The sequence below is a fragment of the Lutzomyia longipalpis genome, chromosome 3 (genome assembly GCF_024334085.1).
Source record: "Lutzomyia longipalpis isolate SR_M1_2022 chromosome 3, ASM2433408v1".
Taxonomy (NCBI): domain Eukaryota; kingdom Metazoa; phylum Arthropoda; class Insecta; order Diptera; family Psychodidae; genus Lutzomyia; species Lutzomyia longipalpis.
In genome coordinates, this window is record NC_074709.1 from 11,700,946 (window position 1) to 11,718,613 (window position 17,668).

At 38.6% G+C, this 17,668-nt stretch overlaps 5 protein-coding genes across 8 annotated transcripts in view; 3 read left to right on the forward strand and 2 right to left on the reverse strand.

Moving 5' to 3' along the window:
* LOC129792157 (mothers against decapentaplegic homolog 3) overlaps positions 1-5,821 on the reverse strand; it is an 11,696-nt gene extending 5,875 nt beyond the window's left edge. Inside the window, 2 exon segments of the mRNA XM_055830943.1 lie at positions 1,770-2,119; positions 5,378-5,821. Of these exon segments, the coding sequence (XP_055686918.1) occupies positions 1,770-2,119; positions 5,378-5,574 (547 nt within the window). The 5' untranslated portion in view covers positions 5,575-5,821.
* A 317-nt stretch (positions 5,822-6,138) lies between these two features.
* On the forward strand, positions 6,139-13,072 carry LOC129792156 (cullin-1). 4 transcript variants are annotated; one of them, XM_055830941.1, is made up of 7 exons: positions 6,139-6,341; positions 6,773-6,954; positions 7,018-7,103; positions 10,397-11,951; positions 12,030-12,370; positions 12,436-12,655; positions 12,724-13,072. In XM_055830941.1, the coding sequence occupies exons 2-7, from the start codon at positions 6,898-6,900 to the stop codon at positions 12,802-12,804; spliced, it is 2,340 nt and encodes a 779-aa protein (XP_055686916.1). In that variant the 5' UTR covers positions 6,139-6,341; positions 6,773-6,897; the 3' UTR covers positions 12,805-13,072. The 4 variants fall into 4 exon arrangements, with proteins under 4 accessions (XP_055686916.1, XP_055686914.1, XP_055686915.1 ...); XM_055830942.1 differs by lacking the exon at positions 6,139-6,341 and adding an exon at positions 6,367-6,609; XM_055830939.1 differs by having other exon boundaries at positions 6,144-6,341; positions 6,773-7,103.
* A 208-nt stretch (positions 13,073-13,280) lies between these two features.
* Positions 13,281-13,830, reverse strand: LOC129792158 (translation machinery-associated protein 7 homolog). Its single transcript, XM_055830944.1, has 2 exons — positions 13,705-13,830; positions 13,281-13,605 (listed from the first exon to the last, which is right to left on the reverse strand). Exon 2 carries the CDS (start codon positions 13,591-13,593, stop codon positions 13,399-13,401), a length of 195 nt encoding a protein of 64 aa, XP_055686919.1. The 5' UTR covers positions 13,594-13,605; positions 13,705-13,830; the 3' UTR covers positions 13,281-13,398.
* A 212-nt stretch (positions 13,831-14,042) lies between these two features.
* LOC129792159 (2-aminoethanethiol dioxygenase) lies at positions 14,043-14,841 on the forward strand. The gene has a single exon (XM_055830945.1). It carries the CDS (start codon positions 14,088-14,090, stop codon positions 14,766-14,768), a length of 681 nt encoding a protein of 226 aa, XP_055686920.1. The 5' UTR covers positions 14,043-14,087; the 3' UTR covers positions 14,769-14,841.
* A 1,101-nt stretch (positions 14,842-15,942) lies between these two features.
* On the forward strand, positions 15,943-16,530 carry LOC129792160 (ATP synthase subunit g, mitochondrial). Its single transcript, XM_055830946.1, has 2 exons — positions 15,943-16,097; positions 16,182-16,530. Exons 1-2 carry the CDS (start codon positions 16,058-16,060, stop codon positions 16,439-16,441), a joined length of 300 nt encoding a protein of 99 aa, XP_055686921.1. The 5' UTR covers positions 15,943-16,057; the 3' UTR covers positions 16,442-16,530.
* Positions 16,531-17,668: the final 1,138 nt, after the last annotated feature.

Here is a 17,668-nt window from a genome sequence, read left to right on the forward strand (position 1 = left end):
AAGCCGCGCTTTCAAGTCGCATTTTCGATGCAAGTTTTCTCAAAATTTTGTGTAATTAATGCTATTATTTTTTTTAACAGATTTATAGCAAAACTAATGATAATTACTGGCGCGATCGAAAAATTGCCCAAAAAATCGAATTTTATTAGAAATATGGGTATAAAGTAAAACAGGACGTACTTTGACCCCCCACTTGAAACAGTTAGTGAATTATTTTGTTAAAGAAATTTTTACAGGAAATTTTTATTTGCAAAGGATATCATTGTAGGGATGATATTCTATCGATTTGCAAAAAATTTGGTTTCAAAAAAAATTTTTTCCTATGAGTTATCAAAGAAATCCTCCGGGGGTGTATCGAGGGGTCTTCAGGGGGATCCTGGGGCTACGGTTTGGGGTCCCTTGGCCAAATTATCACTCAAATCGGTCAATATTGTGTTCCCCTAGGGGACTGCGTTCAAAAATTTTGAACAAAAGCATTATTGGCTTAGAAAAATCGGGTGAACCTAAATCAATTTCGCTCTTTTTTGGGGAGGTTTTTAAATCCTTGCTAATTATTGCCACAGGATCAAAATCCTGTGGACCATTTGAACATACACTATCGTAAAAGGATCTAGGCTACACTTTTTGGGAACATTCGGTTATAATTTTCCCAACCGGGTAGCCAGGAAATGGGAAAAACAGGGTGAACCTAAATCAATTTCGCGGAGTGTATTCTGGAAAAAATATTTTTTAACCTTGTACTTGATGAAGCAAAAATAAAAACATTTGATTTCAAAAATCTCAAAAACTTTCAAAATTTCAACAATTTTCCATAATTTCACTCCCGGAATTTACCAGAAAAACTTTCGGACAAAAAATTTAGCGAAAAAAGTGTTGAGATTATGAAATTGTGGAAAAATCACATCCTTTTTGCAAGATACCCCATTTTCTATGATCGAATGTGAATCTAGGATAACCAGAGAATCTAAAAGGTCACACTTGGTAAGAATTTGTATTGAATCTTGTCCAGGAAAATTCAGTGAAGATCATAAATTTTTCGCTTAGGAAATTACTAATGGGTTAAGAGCCTTAAGTATGTACTTATGTATTGGACAAATTTTTGTTGTTTTATCCGTACTCACTTTCCTGATCAAAATTATATTAATTTCTTAGATTCTCCAAAAAGATATTTTAATAGAAAAATAAATCTCGAAGGGATTTTTCAATCAACAAAGGAGACTTTAATTTAAGTGTCATTTGAGTAACTTCATAAATTCGTGTCGTTTGTGTAACTAAGGGTCATTAAGGATTAGGCAGATATATGGCTATTTTTATGCGTGTCTTTTGAGTAACATTCGATTTTGGCTTAACACATCTGAGTGTCTGTAGAGTTCCAAAGGTAAGCAGTTCCAGAAGTTCTATTTTGGATGTTGTTGGTCCATCAAACGTGAATGAGATAATTTTGATATCCACACTGGACAAAGAAATAAGGATTTTCTGTGTAAGTTTGTACTTTTCTTCCCCTGTAGTTCCAACTGTCAAGAATGTCATTTCGTCCATGAGCAAGGCTCCAGCCGAATTAAAATAACTATCTCCGAAGCTTTTGACGCAGTTTGCGCGTCTTCCTCAGCGGTCAGTAAAGTCTAACTTTGGCGGATTGCGTCAATATCGCGTATATCTCGCTCATCGGTATATTGGAGGGCTTTTCGCATTTCACATCTACTTTTTCACAATTTCCCTCAAATTTCAACATTTACTGGACTCTTTTTCTCTTTACACTTAAAAAAAATCATTTTTTTTTTCAATCAACAGCATCCCGCCTCACCTCAATGCATTCGTAAATTGTATATTGTGAGGAACGGTGTTACTGAGATCATCCAATGGGTACTGACACACGGAATCCACTCCGGTATTGGGCAGAGATTTAGGCACCAAAATCGACAGTGTCTCCACTTTTGTATAGTGATAGGGATTTATGCAAACTTCATCCTTCTTCAGGTGATACGCATATTCACAATGCTCCAATGGTCTCAATTCATTCTGACTCTGCAAATCCGGCCAGCGCCATAGTCTGCAGTAGATTACATGAGGTAATCCCTTGCGCGGCGTAATTCCATTCTCTCCATTCAATGGTCGGCTTCTGAAATATAATAAAATTGTTTATCTTTAAACATGCTGTAAAAAAAAGTTTGCAATTTTGCGTCAATGTTGCTTTTTTTTTGAGTGATTTATGCTCCCCTCCCCTTCCCCCACCAATCATTGTAATTGCACTCCAGACGTACACACAAAAATTTTCTGTTGAGGGGAGTCATTGCACCTTCTTTTTTTTCCCTTCTTCAACACCCAGAGTTATTTTTATAACCCACGAAATACATTAAATTACCCTCCTGCGAGACTTTACCACCCCCACCCTGCGCGCAATTTATTTGCAAACTTTGATAAAAAAAATTGATACGAAGTGAAATACAATCAAAATAAAAATTGATTACTCACAACTTTTTATCACAACCGTGCAGATTTTTTTAAACTCTTTTATTCGCGGACATTTTTTCTTACAATGCGTGAATTCCACCGAAAAATAATTCTTTGTTCCTACAGAGAGAAAATATTCTCCACAAACAACAAATCTGCACAAAACTTCTATTCCACACGTTTTAAAATAAAAAGTTTTTCTTCATTTCTTTTGCACTTTTAGGCCTTTTTTGTGTCTCAAAATTTTCTTTTGTTGCTAATACTTCAATTTCACAAACTTTATGTTGATTTATGTTAATTTTCAGAGGGAAAAGAAGTTTTTTTTTGGTGTAGAAAAATCAATCTGAACAGTTCTGACCATAAAAAAATGCACCTTTAGTCACTTTTTGAGAAGGAAATTTTCTTTTTTTTTGTGTGTGAAAAATCAACCCTATTGACAAAACATTTGCAATTTTGAAACACTTTTTCACCCACACAACACCCAATTGGGGCAAAATTACGCAAAATTTAGCACGGCAACCAAAGGAAAATAGGATAATTTTCCAACAATTTCACCGTGAAATGGATGTGCGATGCAAAAAGTCACTTCTACGCCATTTTATAGTGAGAGAGAGAATTATTTTGTGCGAGATTGGGGTAGGACGTCGCCGCAGTCGCGCATTAATTTACCCAACTGTCTGGTTGCTATCAGTGTGTTGGTCCCTCTTGGGTGATGGTATGTGTGGCAACATTTTTTGGAACCCCTCGCTACACTTCCAAACAAATATTTTCCTCCTCTCCCTCTATTACCTAGCCCAGACCTATCTCTCATTCCGGCTGACAATATTCTCATTCTCTCACAAACCAGCAGAGCAGAGATACCTTCCGTCCATTCTCGCATATCGCAGAATTTTCGTCTGGCTGGAATTATGTATATAAATCATCATCAAGAGGAGAGAGAGAGAGAGAACGCAGAGAATCATGCCTGGAATCTGTATTGGTGCAGCCAGCAGTCAAGTCGAATGACTGACCTTATAGTCTCTTCCATTGAGACTCTCTCAATTTTAAGCTCACTTCCAGCTTCATCAGCAGCACCAGACAAAACTCCTTCTCCCATTTTCTTCTCTCCTCATCAATAACAATCCTCTCTCTCTGTGATTGAAATCAAAATATATCACATTCGTCATCAACACTCGTTGGAATGATTTTAGAAGCACACTTTATGTTTCAAAGCATAAAAAATATCTTGTCTGAAACACTGTGAGGCTGAAGAAACATTGGTGCAAATGTTTCATGCATTGGAAGAGGTAGAAACAAAATACTGACGTCATTGTCTACATTTTTATTTAAATCTTTGCCAATGGAAAGTGAAAAAAAACTTCTTTCTAATTTGAACTAATCAAAAAGGGGTCAAGTGTTATGTCTGAATGATTGACCCTTTCTCGTTCTTTGGGTCATATAATTAGACCCAAACTTGAAACATTTTAATTTTCTAAATATTGATGAATTAAATAATTTTTAAAGTTAGAAATGTATTAAATTCATGCAATAGAGGCCAATTTAGACGTTTCTCCTAAAAATTTCGTTTTTCCTGGGCGTCAATTTTTCTATGTTTCACGTAGACACGAAAGGGTTAATCAAAATATGCTCACAAACAGAAAAAAATGATCAAAGCGAATATTCATGTTTTAGTAGGGTTAACGACCGTTTGTATTTTACGGTGAAGAGATTCGAATTAATAATCTGACATTTCGAACAATTTAATTCTTCTTCAGGACTACAAAAAAGTGGTAAAACACAAAAGACTCGAGATACAGGCTAGTAATGAGATAAATTTGTTTTTTTTAGTGAAGAGAGTGAAGAATTTAAAGAATAGAACATTCTTTTTTCCAGTTGAGAGCTCCCAAAACTTCCTTAATGTTTTCTTACATAAAAATGGTAACAAAAGCTCCTAAATGTCGTGATTATGCAAAATAAAAAATGAAATTTATCAATTTTATCGCGATGCAAGAAGACGGAATTGAGGGAAAATTAACATGTTCATATAGTAATATCAGTTTGCTTATTCACCGTGTTGATGGCATAAATGCAAGAATTAAATTAAAAATCAGATTGGTGGCCTTAAACTTGTCCCAGTGTCTGTTTAACACACATTTCTTGATACACTTTCCTTCTTCTTCTTCCCTCTCTCCAGCTCCTCCACATCAGAGCCAGAGCGCAGGCAGACGACCAAGACCAAGACGAAGAGTGAGAAAATCTCTTGTACATTGAGCTGTGAGGTATATGTATGTAGTGTCTGGGGTAGCCAAATGGTACGCACGGTTTCTCATTTGCGGCGAAGTCAGCACAATGTCTCTCTCTTGGTGGCTCGTGGCTTGAAATTCGCGCAATGCCCAAAAATAAAGTTCATTGAATAGGCCAAATTCAAGGATAAATCTAAATTTCTTTGTCACCGAACACGCACACACACACACCTCACCGAATGAGCTTCTCCGTCCGGAAGGAGGTGTGCTCTCGCGCCAGACTCTCTCTCTCTCCTCCAACTGATCGTGGGTGAAATTTCTTAACAAACTCCAGGGACTTTCTTACAATCTAACTTATTATTCCCGGACATACACAGTCGGATTGAGGAGAAGGAATACTATTGAGTTGTTTTTTTACTATAGTCCGCCCTCACTTCTGCCTTCCAATCTCTTGCCTCCAGAAGAAGAGAATGTCAATATGTTATCAAGAATGGTGTCCGGGTGAGATAAGCAGGGCAACTTTTTTTTGCCACGCTGTTTACAACATAAATTGACATGATGTGAGGTACATATTGATGAGACCACCTCACAGGGATCCTGATCCACCATTACATTGTGTTCCTGCTCTCTGTCAAGAGCCCCCACAGAATTACTGATAAAGCCCCCCGAATGCAGGGAGGAGAAAAGAAAAATCTTCGTCTTACCTCTGAATTGTGATACATCTGGTGTTGCAGTTCTGTGTCGAGATGGCCTTCTCCAGCTCCTCAAGCGCCTCGGACTTCTTCAGCTTCTTCACGAGACTCTTTACAGCCTTCTCGGCCCATTTCATCTCATCGGAATTCTCATTTCCCTTCTTCCAAACGAGAAGTCGCTTCACGACGGGCGACAAAAATGGCAACATTTTTTCACACCACACTCACGGACCTTTTTTGCACCCACTTTTTTCCCACTTTGCCGCAACGCTCAATGCTCTTGTGCACCGTTGGCAAACACTTGGGCACACCAAGGAAGTCTCTATGGGGCTATTTTCCCGAGTTCTCTTCTTTTTCCCACACAAATTGTGCAATTTATTTTCCAACCTCGACGTTGGCTTTTGCAAGTCTCTTGTCACTTTTTCACACACACCAACATAACCTCCACCACGCACACATTCAAAACATACCCCCCATATCTCCTCATCGTGTGTTTCGTCTGCGTCTCAGTGACTGCAATGAGAAACAAAGGAGAATGTTTCTATAATTAGGTTTGTTTGATTGTTTTTACGGTTTTTACCGTTTTTTTTTACTAATTAATCATTTTAATATTTAAAAAAAAAAAAATAGAAAACTGGAAAAAGAAATTTCATAAAGATTAAGTAATTTAGCAAAGAAAATTTCCTTATGTGAGAAGAGAATGAGATAGAGGGAGTAAAAACTACTATGTTTCATGTTTTTTTTTCGTATAAGGTTTGTTTCACCTTTGTATCGTGTGGTAACAATAAAACATGAGCATCAGTGAAACACCTTGATGAAGGAGGTTTTTGTGTGATTTCTCATTTTTATCAGATAAATTTTTCCCTAAAAAACCAACATTTCCCGTCAAATTTTACTCGTAATAGCTATCGTGGATACTAAAGTGGGGAATTCTTGCAAAAATTGTGCGCTCTCTTAGCTCTCGTGCAATTTGTAGGTGAGTTTTTCTTTCCCTTTGACCTCTGCGCCACCATTTCCGTGTGTCAAAAAAATCTGGTTTTTCCTCCTTGGGCCCGTCCTCCGGAATAAAATACCAAATAATTGCTTTCCATGGAATCCTGAGGTGATACAGCAGTGATATTTATTGATTTTTTTTTAGAGAAAAGAACTCTCGATTTGCACACGCAAAATATTTTTCTTTGAAAGAAACCACCTAAGTGGGGAGCTTTGTCAAAATGGGGCGCTTCACAGTTGCTTTAGACATGGTATGCATTATGTCACAATGCTTCGTGAAGAGGTTTATAAAAGTGAATTTATTCCCACGATTGCCCAGAGAGGAATGGAGGGAGCCTCTGGGGGACGCCATGTAAACAAGATGTGGCAAGAAAATGGGGTTTAGTTGAGTTCTCTTTTGTCTCTTCCTTCCAGGCGCTGCGGAGCAACAACAACAACAGCAGCAAAAACGGAAAGGTTGTGAAGAGTGATTGCCTGTGATTGTGAAGTCCTTCCGGAAGAGAAAACCCATCCATCGTGTGAAGCAGGAGTTGGTGAGAATGTCGAGACAGAGTTCATTAGGATCGACTGGGCTGAAGCCAATAAATCTAGAAGAGGTACGAAGCGTCACACATTTGACCTATCGCACTGCTGACCCCACAATTTTTGACTTTCCGAAGATTTGGACTGATCTGGAAGATGGTATCAATCAAATCTACCTGCGGGAACGTAATTTGATCATCAAGCGATATATGGAGCTCTACACGTGAGTTTTTTCTAGTTTCTTTTTTTTGTCTTTCTTCCTGGCAATGAGGAAGAAAATTCCCCACTCATCAGCTCCCTTTTGTGAAGAATATCCCGTAAAAAATGTATTTCCCACCAAGGCAGGGGATGGGTTATTTTGTCATCTCCCAAAGACAGCCATTTTGGTCCATTATCCTTGAAATGCTCTCTTTTTATTGGCCCACAAAAATTGTGCTGAGAGAAACATTTTTGCCAACTTTTTATTATTGCGAAAAGGTTGTTTTTGTAACCTACGACGTCTTACCTGTCGTGGCTTTATGTATGTCTCAGTCAGTAGCAGAACAATGCCCTCATACAGGTTTCACAGCACATAGTCCTCAGGCAACAGACAAGCCATTCTTTCCCTCATTCAATTCCACGTGTTTTGAGCTTTTTCCCCCATTAGGCTGGTTTTTGTGTTTTGTTTTTTTTTTGCAATAATTTTATTAATTTGTATTTATTTGCAAAGAGATAAAAGCTCCCAATTAAACTTATCTTTGTTGGTGATAAAGCATTATTGTCAATATGAAAGCTTTTTCCTTCCTCTTCAGCATTTTTTTCTTCAAGAATAAATTACGTTTTATTTGAGAGAATTAAGTTATTTGTAGGGGAGACTGGGGCAAAGTCAGATCATTGGGGGCATGGAAAGATCTAAAAATAATAATTTAATGACGTGAGAGCGAAACTTTTTCAGATTTTTATGTTCCGAGCAGTTTTGTAAAGAATTTTGCATTATTGTAAGTCACAAAAATGGTTTTGAATTTAACCCTATTTTAACCCCAATGTTCCCTATATTTTTTATAATTTAATTACTTGAAAAAAAGCCACGTGTTGGTTTTTGTCTCAATTGTTTGTTTAAAATGTTATAAATTTTATTAAAAATCGGAAACAAAGACTGACGATGATAAGAAATTTAAATGAAAAATTTTAATTCAGAAGATTAAAATTTTTATTGGATTTAATAATCTTAATTTTTAAAAATTTTATTGCAAATCCGGGAGCTTAGATTACTCAATTATTGTCAAACGAGGTAAATTGTCGCTTCGCTCCAATTTACCTCGCCCCGCTTCGCGCTAATTTTAGAGAGAAAAAATTGTGATGGTTTATAAGTAGATTGAGGCCACTTATCAATCCCGGAGAAAAATTTGCAAAGAGAAGAAATCATTTTCATACAACACTTTAGGCGCCAAATTCAAAAATTTGCAAAAACTGCATGAAATCTCTATGGGGGCTTCCTGAAGGGGGCTTTGGGGGGAAAATGGATACGGCCATCTGAAACCGCCTGTTATAAGGAGCCTCTGTACCAAATTTCATCGCGATTGGTCAAACGGTGTAGATTTGTATAGAAAAGTCGGAACGACGATTACCAACAAACAGGCCTTTCTTTATTATATAGATGGGAAGCTCTCATCGAACGAAAAAGAAAAAAAATTGCAAAGAGAAGAAATCAATTTCATACAATACTTTAGGCGCCAAATTCAAAAATTCGCAAAAACTGCATGAAATCTCTATGGGGGCTACATGAAGGGGGGCTTTGGGGGGAAAATGAATACGGCCATCTGAAACCGCCTGTTATAAGGGGCCTCTGTACCAAATTTCATCGCGATCGGATAAACGGTGTAGATTTGTATAGAAAAGTCGGAACGACGATTACCAACAAACAGGCCTTTCTTTATTATATAGATTAGAGGTTCAATATGCAATATATCTACGAAAAGAACTTTACTCGCTTTCTATTACAAATAAAAAAACATTTAAGGAAATATTCGAGTCTCGCGTAATCTTGTAGGTTTCAGAGCAAAAAATTTCTGCATTGATATTTTGCATAATCTTAATGTATTGAGATTGAGAAAAAGTTGTCTAAAAATTCACTCAAGCATAAAGTTTTCAGAGTGATTCACTTTTTTTTAAAAACATTTTGCGCAATTTATAATCAGTGCAATGTTTTCTTTTTCTGAAATTGCTTAAACCTTTTTGAATTAATTTGAAGAAAAGCTCTAAATTGAGGTGAATAGGGTTAAAAATGGGATTACAAAAAAAAATCACAGATGGTTTTTAAATATTGGAGTTGATTCTGTAAAAAATCTTTTCTATTCTTACAACTTCAAAGTTTGTATAAGATTGTGACAATTGGTGTTACTTTTTACCAGTTTGAGGATTAAAAATTCTAACCTCAAAATTTGAGTTAGATTCTGATAAAAATCTTTTATTTCTTTTCTTTCAATTTTTCAGTTATAAGATTTTTGGTATTCTAAGAAAAATCTTAGAGGATTTTTTCATTTTCTTTCTACCTTAAATCGTAATTTGAAGGAACATTACTTCTCCAGACCTCTTCAGAAATCTTTCTATTTTCCTGAACAACAAAACCTTTGTTTTTCTTTTCTAGAACGACAATCCAACGATTCATAAAACCCATTTGTCAAAATCTTATAGCAACTTACCAGTTTTGTCCTCCAAATGTTACTCACTCAGTTTTGTTTTCGTTCCATAAAAAGAAAACTTATTCTAAAAAACTTTCAAAACGACCTTTTAAGAGCCCTTAACCCTTTAACGTTCAACGTGAAACATAAAAACATTGAAACATGCGCTCTTTTATCGCGATTTTTATTCTATGATTTTTTTTAGAGGACTTTTCTCACTCAGAACGTCTTCTTTGACCCCTTATGCGTGAATTTGATGCATTTGCAACATGGAAAAACAATTACATTCATAAATAATTGAAAAAATAAAATGTTTCACGTTTGGGTCAGCGTATGACCCAAAAAACCTTAAAGGGTTAAAAGGTGAATTTTCTTTTGAAAAACCTTTTAAAAAATTAAAGAAACTGTCAAAGTAACTAAAGATTTTTTTTTCTAAAATTCTAAAAATGTTTTAATCCTTTCCGCGTTCACGTGAAACACGCGTTCTTTTAGCTTTGATTCTTTTTTATTACGATATTAATTCTATGGATGCTTTTAGGGGGTGTTTATCAATCAGAACATGTTCTTTGGGCTCTTTTGTGAGACTTTGATGCATTTATAACTTGTAAAAGCAATTAAATTCATTAAAATTTGGAAAAATCGGAAAAATAAAATGTTTCTCGTTTGTTTCAATGAATGCCTCAAACAACACGAAAGGGTTAACTGAAGAATTGTAAGAGAAGAAATGAAAAGATTTTATGCAGAATTGATCTCAAAATTGCAACAACAAAAAATTAAGAGAGAGAGGGAAAGAGAGATTAGAATCCAGTGTGATAGTGTTAGACTTTTGAAGAGGATTCCCTTTCGTTATGCACAGACACGTCTACAACTACTGCACGAGTGTGCATCAGCAGACCAGCCAGGCAGGCAGGTCGGCTGTGTCAGCGAAGGTAGCAAAAAAGGGCACGGGAACGGGATCAACGGGAGGTGCCCAATTAGTTGGACAGGAGCTCTACAAGCGCCTCAAGGAATTCCTTGAGCACTACTTGAAGAATTTACTGAAGAGTGGTGCCGATCTCATTGACGAGGGTGTCCTCACGTTCTACACGAAGCAGTGGGAGGAGTATCAGTTCTCCAGTAAAGTACTCAATGGGGTTTGTGCCTACCTCAATCGGCACTGGGTACGACGGGAGTGCGAAGAGGGACGCAAGGATATCTATGAGATCTATCAGCTGGCACTCGTCATATGGCGGGGGATTTTGTTTAAAGATCTCAATAAGCAGGTGACGAATGCCGTCCTCAAGCTGATCGATCGTGAACGCAATGGGGAGACAATTAATTCGCGCCTTGTATCGGGAGTGATAAATTGCTACGTTGAATTGGGTCTCAATGAGGATGATCCGAGTGCAAAGGGGCAGAATTTGTCGGTGTACAAGGAGAGCTTTGAAAATATCTTCCTGGAGGATGCAGAGCGTTTCTACAATCGCGAAAGTACGGACTTTTTGCGGCAGAATCCCGTCACGGAGTACATGAAGCGTGTTGAGCAGCGACTAAATGAGGAGCAGAAGCGTGTCCAGGTGTATTTGCATGAGAGTACACTCGATCGTCTGGCCAAGACGTGTGAGCGTGTGCTCATCCAGAAGCATTTGGAGATCTTCCGCACGGAATTCCAAAATCTCCTTGATGCCGACAAAAATGCCGACTTGGGGAGGATGTATAGCCTCGTGGCGCGCATTGAGTCCAACATTGGGTTGTCGGAGCTGAAGCAAATCCTCGAGGTGCACATTCACAATCAAGGACTTGCGGCAATTGGGAAGTGCGGCGAGGCAGCTGCCAATGATCCCAAAGTGTACGTTCAGACACTGCTGGAGGTGCACAAGAAGTACAATGCGCTCGTTTTGACGGCATTCAACAATGATAAGGGATTCGTGGCGGCACTCGATAAGGCATGCGGGAAGTTCATCAATACGAATAATGTAACAACGGCCAGCAAGAGTTCAAGCAAGAGCCCGGAACTCCTTGCGAAATATTGCGATTTGTTGCTGAAGAAATCCAGCAAGAATCCCGAAGAGGCTGAATTGGAGGATACGCTGAATCAGGTGATGGTGGTGTTTAAGTACATTGAGGATAAGGATGTCTTTCAGAAGTTCTACAGCAAAATGCTTGCCAAACGTCTTGTCCACCATATGTCTGCCAGTGATGATGCCGAAGCATCAATGATCTCAAAACTCAAACAAGCATGTGGGTTTGAGTATACGAGCAAACTTCAGCGTATGTTCCAGGATATTGGGGTATCGAAGGATCTCAATGAACAATTTAGGCAGCATTTATTGACAAATAAGCTGCTCAATGAGATTGACTTTAGTATTCAAGTGCTGTCCAGTGGTTCGTGGCCATTTACGCAGAGTTTCACTTTTTCACTGCCATCCGAGGTGAGAGTTTTTATTTGTTTCTCATTTTTTTTTTTAATGGTTAAAGCTATATTTTCTTTTTTTCTTAAATTTGTACAGTTGGAACGTTCAGTACAAAGATTCAACAACTTCTACGCTGGCTTACATTCTGGCCGGAAGTTAAATTGGCTGTACAATATGTGCAAAGGTGACTTGATAACGACATGCTTCAAGAATCGGTATACACTGCAAGCCAGTACGTTCCAAATGGCCGTTTTGTTGCAATTCAATGAGCAGACGAGCCTTACTGTGCAACAATTGGGCGATAATACAGGAATCAATCAGGAGCACCTTGTTCAAGTACTGCAGATTTTGCTCAAGGTGAAACTTCTCACATGCCCCGATGACGAGACGAATCTCACAAATGACTCGCTCATTGAGCTCAATTTGGGCTTCAAGAAGTACGTGAAGAAATATCACCAAAAAGGAATTTCTTTTTATTAAATAATCTTTAATTTTTTTGCAGCAAAAAGTTGCGGATCAACATAAACTTCCCGCTGAAGACGGAACTAAAGGTGGAGCAGGAGGTTACACATAAATACATCGAGGATGACAGAAAGATTCTCATTCAGGCAGCTATTGTGAGAATTATGAAGATGCGAAAGAAGCTCAATCACACACAACTTGTCGCTGAAGTACTCAATCAACTGTCCACTAGGTTTAAGCCAAAGGTCCCCGTGATTAAGGTAAAGAATGACGTGTTTTTCTCGCGTGGAAAAGGGATGAGAAATTAATTTTAAATTGTTTTTTGTAGAAATGCATCGATATTCTCATTGAGAAGGAATATCTCGAGAGGATGGAAGGACAAAAGGACACATACAGCTATTTAGCGTGAGAGTATTTAATGGAAGCACACGTTTGTCTCGACATTTAAGTGACGCGTAGTCCTATTTGATGACTTTTTCTTTTTTTTTTTTAATTAAGTTAAATTGAGATTTAATGTTTAAGAAGATGAGGAGATGTAGGTAAATCTAATTTCACGTTTCTGTTCTCCATTATTTTGCCCTCCTTTGTTTTGATCATTTATAGCTACCTATTTGAAGAAGTTTTTTTTTGTAATCGACGTTGTAAAAAATCATTAAATTTTTTTCTTAGTGTAAAAAGGAAGTTTTTTCTTTCGTCCTGATTGTGAAGAAAAAGGAAATTCTTTCAGTTGAAGTTTGAAAAATTGAAAGGAAGTTCTTCATGGGACACGTAAGTTCTCTAAATTCTGGGATTTGACTTTAATTAAAGGAATTTAAGGAATCTGCAGTAAATCCAGAAGCACGTGGTTGCCCACCTCAAACAGCTCAAAAAATCAACAGAAACAACTTTTTATGGATTAATGTAAAATCTGATTTATTTATTAGAGCAGAAAAAGTTAGTCTTTGAGGAGATGAAGAATTGGTCACACCTGAGCTGAAGATTGGAGCCCCATGCTGGGTGGCGGCTACTTTTTCCCAGATTTTTTGATTCCACCACCCGTTAGGGGACCCTTCTGACCAGCTTTAGCTTTCATGGCTTCCAGGGCTTTCTGCTGTTCCTTTTGCTTCTGCTTGAGTGCCAGATCATCTTCATCGAGCTCTTTGGAGTCCTTCTTGGGTGCCTTCAGGGGCTTCTTTTTGCCACCTTCTCGTCCGGACATTCTTCACACTGCCTAAAGAGGAAGAAAATCATTAAAATATCTTTCCCAGGTGGGTCATCCACGTCATCTGGTATGTCAAGATGTAGCTGAATGGGGCTATGCTAATCTTACCAGTAGATAAAAGGAATAAAATGCGGAAAAATGCTTTGCCTGGAAAGCCCAGAGAGACGGCACGAGAAAATGTCACGCTGATGTTAGGGTTTGAAAATTTCAATTTTATGATTGGAAATTTTTCTCATCTTCCAACTTTCTCAATAATTGATTAAATTGCAGGAATTCTAAAGCTCAATTGTTCCTTTAATCTTGATCTTCTTTGAGGATTTTTCAAGACAATTTATTCTTTTAATTTAATTTATTTATTTTGAAAGATTTTTGAAATTTTCAAAATTCTGGAAACTTTTCAGCTCATCTAATCGACGAATTTGTCGCATTGCAATGCCCTCCAGAAACTTCAGGGTGGTGTGAAATTTTCCAAATTGAATTTTCTCCAAGAAATGTCGGTGCATTTTGCAAAAATAGCCCAGCAAGCTCGCCAGACATTTGATCCACACAATATTCTGCAGTTTGCAACGAATTTCCTTTCACTGCAGAAATTGGTGGATGAGATGAAGTTTGAGGATATTCAGGTTAATCCCGAAGTGCTATCGAGGAGATCTTTTGACGTCCCGGACAAGGCTCCATGTACCTACATTCACATCTACGAGTGCCCCATCTTCTCCATGAATGTCTTCATCTTGGCGGAGAACTACACGATGCCCCTGCATGATCACCCAGCAATGCATGGGCTCCTCAAGTGTATTGGTGGAAGGATAAAAGTGCAGAGTTTCACCTCAATTGCCAGTGAGACGGCTCCCAGTTCCAAGGATATGTTTCCTGTTCACGTTAATGCTCCCATGGATTTCAATGCTTCATCCCCGGCAGCTGTTTTAACGCCCAACGAAGGGAATTTCCATGAAATTACTGCAATCGCTGGAGGTGGTCCAGGTGCTTTCTTTGACATCCTCGGGCCACCGTACGACTCACCCCTTCCGCCTTTTGGGAAGCGGAAATGCTCATACTTCCGGAAAATTAATGACTTATCCGGGAATTGGTTTCTGCAGAAAACTCCCACGCCTAGCCACTATTTCTGCGATGTTATCCGCATTACGCCTGACTTCTTGAAAGACGATGATTGAAAATATTTTAATATATATTTTATCTTATTAGAAATTTTAGAAATTCTGCAAATAAAATTAAAATTTACCTCAATTTGAATTTAATTTAAGCTAAAAAATAATCCCCCTAAAAAATATCTATATAATAAAGAAAGGCCTGTTTGTTGGTGAACGTCGTTCCGACTTTTCTATACAAATCCACACCGTTTGTCCGATCGCGATGAAATTTGGTACAGAGGCCCCTTATAACAGGCGGTTTCAGATGGCCGTATTCATTTTCCCCCCAAAGCCCCCCTTCAGGTAGCCCCCATAGAGATTTCATGCAGTTTTTGCAAATTTTTGAATTTGGCGCCTAAAGTGTTGTATGAAATTGATTTCTTCTCTTTGCAAATTTTTTCTTTTGGGATCGATAAGTGGCCCAAATCTGCCTTTAAACCATCACAATTTATTTCCTCTTTAAAATTTGCGCGAAGCGCAACAAATCCCCGCGAAGCGGGGCGAGGTAAATTGGAGCGAAGCGACAATTTACCTCGTATCTATATAATAAAGAAAGGTCTCTCTAAAATATGGTGTCTGTTCAGCTATGCATTTCTACACCGTTGGTCCGATCGTGAAGAAATTTGGTACAGAGATTCCTGATACCAGGCGGTTTTTACCAACGGCATTCATTTTCCCCCCAGAGCCCCCCTTCGTAGCGCCCCCATATAAAATTCATGCTTTTTTGACTACTTTTTGAAATTGGCGCCATTTTCGGTACTATTTCCTCAAGAGAAAATGAGATGGATGCATTTTACCGCTATCCGTCTCTCTCACACTTTCACTCTTTTACTGTTTTCTCGCGTTTTCCGCCGATTTTTCCGGCCGGAAGTAAGTTTTTGCAACCAGGAAGCGACGCCGCGTCGAATGGCATTATTGGTTTGAAAAGTTCGCGAAAATGCATTTCCAGAAAAAAAAGTGCGTGTAAAATCCCCAACCGTCAAAATTTCCGCGGGCCCCAAATTTCGCACGGAGGAGCTCCCCGAGGCTCCCGGAGCACCCGTAAGTGCCCCAGGAGCCCAAAAAATGCGTTCTATGCCCACAAATTTAGGAAAAAACACGGAAATCACGAATTTTGTCGAAATGCAGAAAAAAGTTCGTTTAGTTCAAATTTTATTATTTTGTGCCCTCTCGTTAAAATTAAATTTAAATCTAAGCAGTCATATTCCCGCAAGAGGCGCTACTATCGCACTCTGGACGTCTCAAGTCAGAAGAAAAATAATAGCGTGTGAATTTTTCTTCTGTGCAATTTTCACAAATTCCCCCGCTGAAAGATGGCCAGCTTAGTCGGAAAGACCTCCTCGCTACTCAGCAGTAAGTCCTGCAAAGGAATTAACACGCATTTCAATGTAATTTGTTAAATTTCGGTGATGTTATGTAATCCTGGGGTTGTTGCAGATGCGATGGTTCAGGCTCGTCCCAAGTTCAATGTTTTCCTCAAGTACGCCAAGGTTGAGCTGACTCCCCCCACACCCGGAGACATCCCCGCCATCCGCCAGGGTATTGCACGCCTCATCTCAGGTGCCCGAACGGGAGCTTGGCGCAATGTAACAGTGCGCGAGGGATGGCTCAACACCCTCGTCGCGGCGGAAGTTTTCTTCTGGTTCTACGTGGGTGAGTGCATCGGGAAGCGTCACTTGGTTGGCTACAAAGTCTAAAGAACCTGGCTACTCTCCAGCCATACCCCATTAATACCTACATAGATCGCTGTAATTAAAAGAAAATGAAATAAAATGTTGTGAGAAAATCCTCAATTATAGGGGTAACTGGGGCAAAATGGTGGATGTGAAAAAAAATTAAAATTATCTCAAGAAGTAGGAGGTGGGGGCTAATCTGTCTAGTTTTGTTAGTAGTTGCGCTGCGTACCCCTACATAAGCCTAGAAAGTTTTATGATAATTGGTCATTGGCTTTTACTTATTCGAGTTACTCGAGATCGGTTAGCGGTGGTATCGCCCACTACTTGGTGCCGGCATGAGTTTTTGGTTCATTACTGTCTCTTATATCAACTCTTCAACACGGCATCAAGTGTGAAGTGAAAATGAGTAGAAGGGGTGAAAGGAATCGTAAAGCCGGGAACACATCAAGGAAAAAGCCATGTTCTGGAAACTAACAGGTTTTCCAGAAGAGATGGCAGGAGGAAGACATCATTCAAATTTTGGAACACATGAAGGAATGTCGCCCAGTCGAAGTAAATACAATACTGATACTGATACTGTATAATGGGCGGCTTTCCTGAAGGGCCTGAACGTGTTTTATGGAACTCTACGAGCTGATGGGTGACCATAAGAAATGTACAGCCACCCAACAGCTCGGCGAGTTGCATAATAAAATACCTACTCTCTGAATAAAATATAAGAAGTTTTCTTACAACAAAAACGCAATCCGATTTAAGGTCAGAGACCTTGTGAAAATGTTAAATGCTGCAAAGGAGTGGTTGGGCAGCACAGGAAATGGAGTGAATGATGATGAAATCATTCAAGGTGTGTATGATAAACTAATGTTTATTTATATATTTTATCCTTTGCTTTTTTTTCTTCAACAGGACAGCTTAAAAAAATATGCCCATACTTCGAAGATCTCGAAGACATCTTTAGTTATACCGCGATCAAGATGTCAGTGATGTTCCTTTCTGTCCACAGAAAGCACATTCGCAGGAAAATCCTCCGGGTGTTGATAAAATTGAGATTAGCCGTATTTCCAGGCCAATAAACTGAAAGAGGAACATAACTGCAGTGTATGAAGTGCATACACTTGAAGAGAGGAATGAATCCCAAAGATCTACATTGATTTTCAAAGAAAAACAACTTAAGCATCAGCAAATGGTCGACCATTTTGGAGATACATAAGGAAAAACTAAAAATTCAAAGAGAAAGATTGGAGTTCG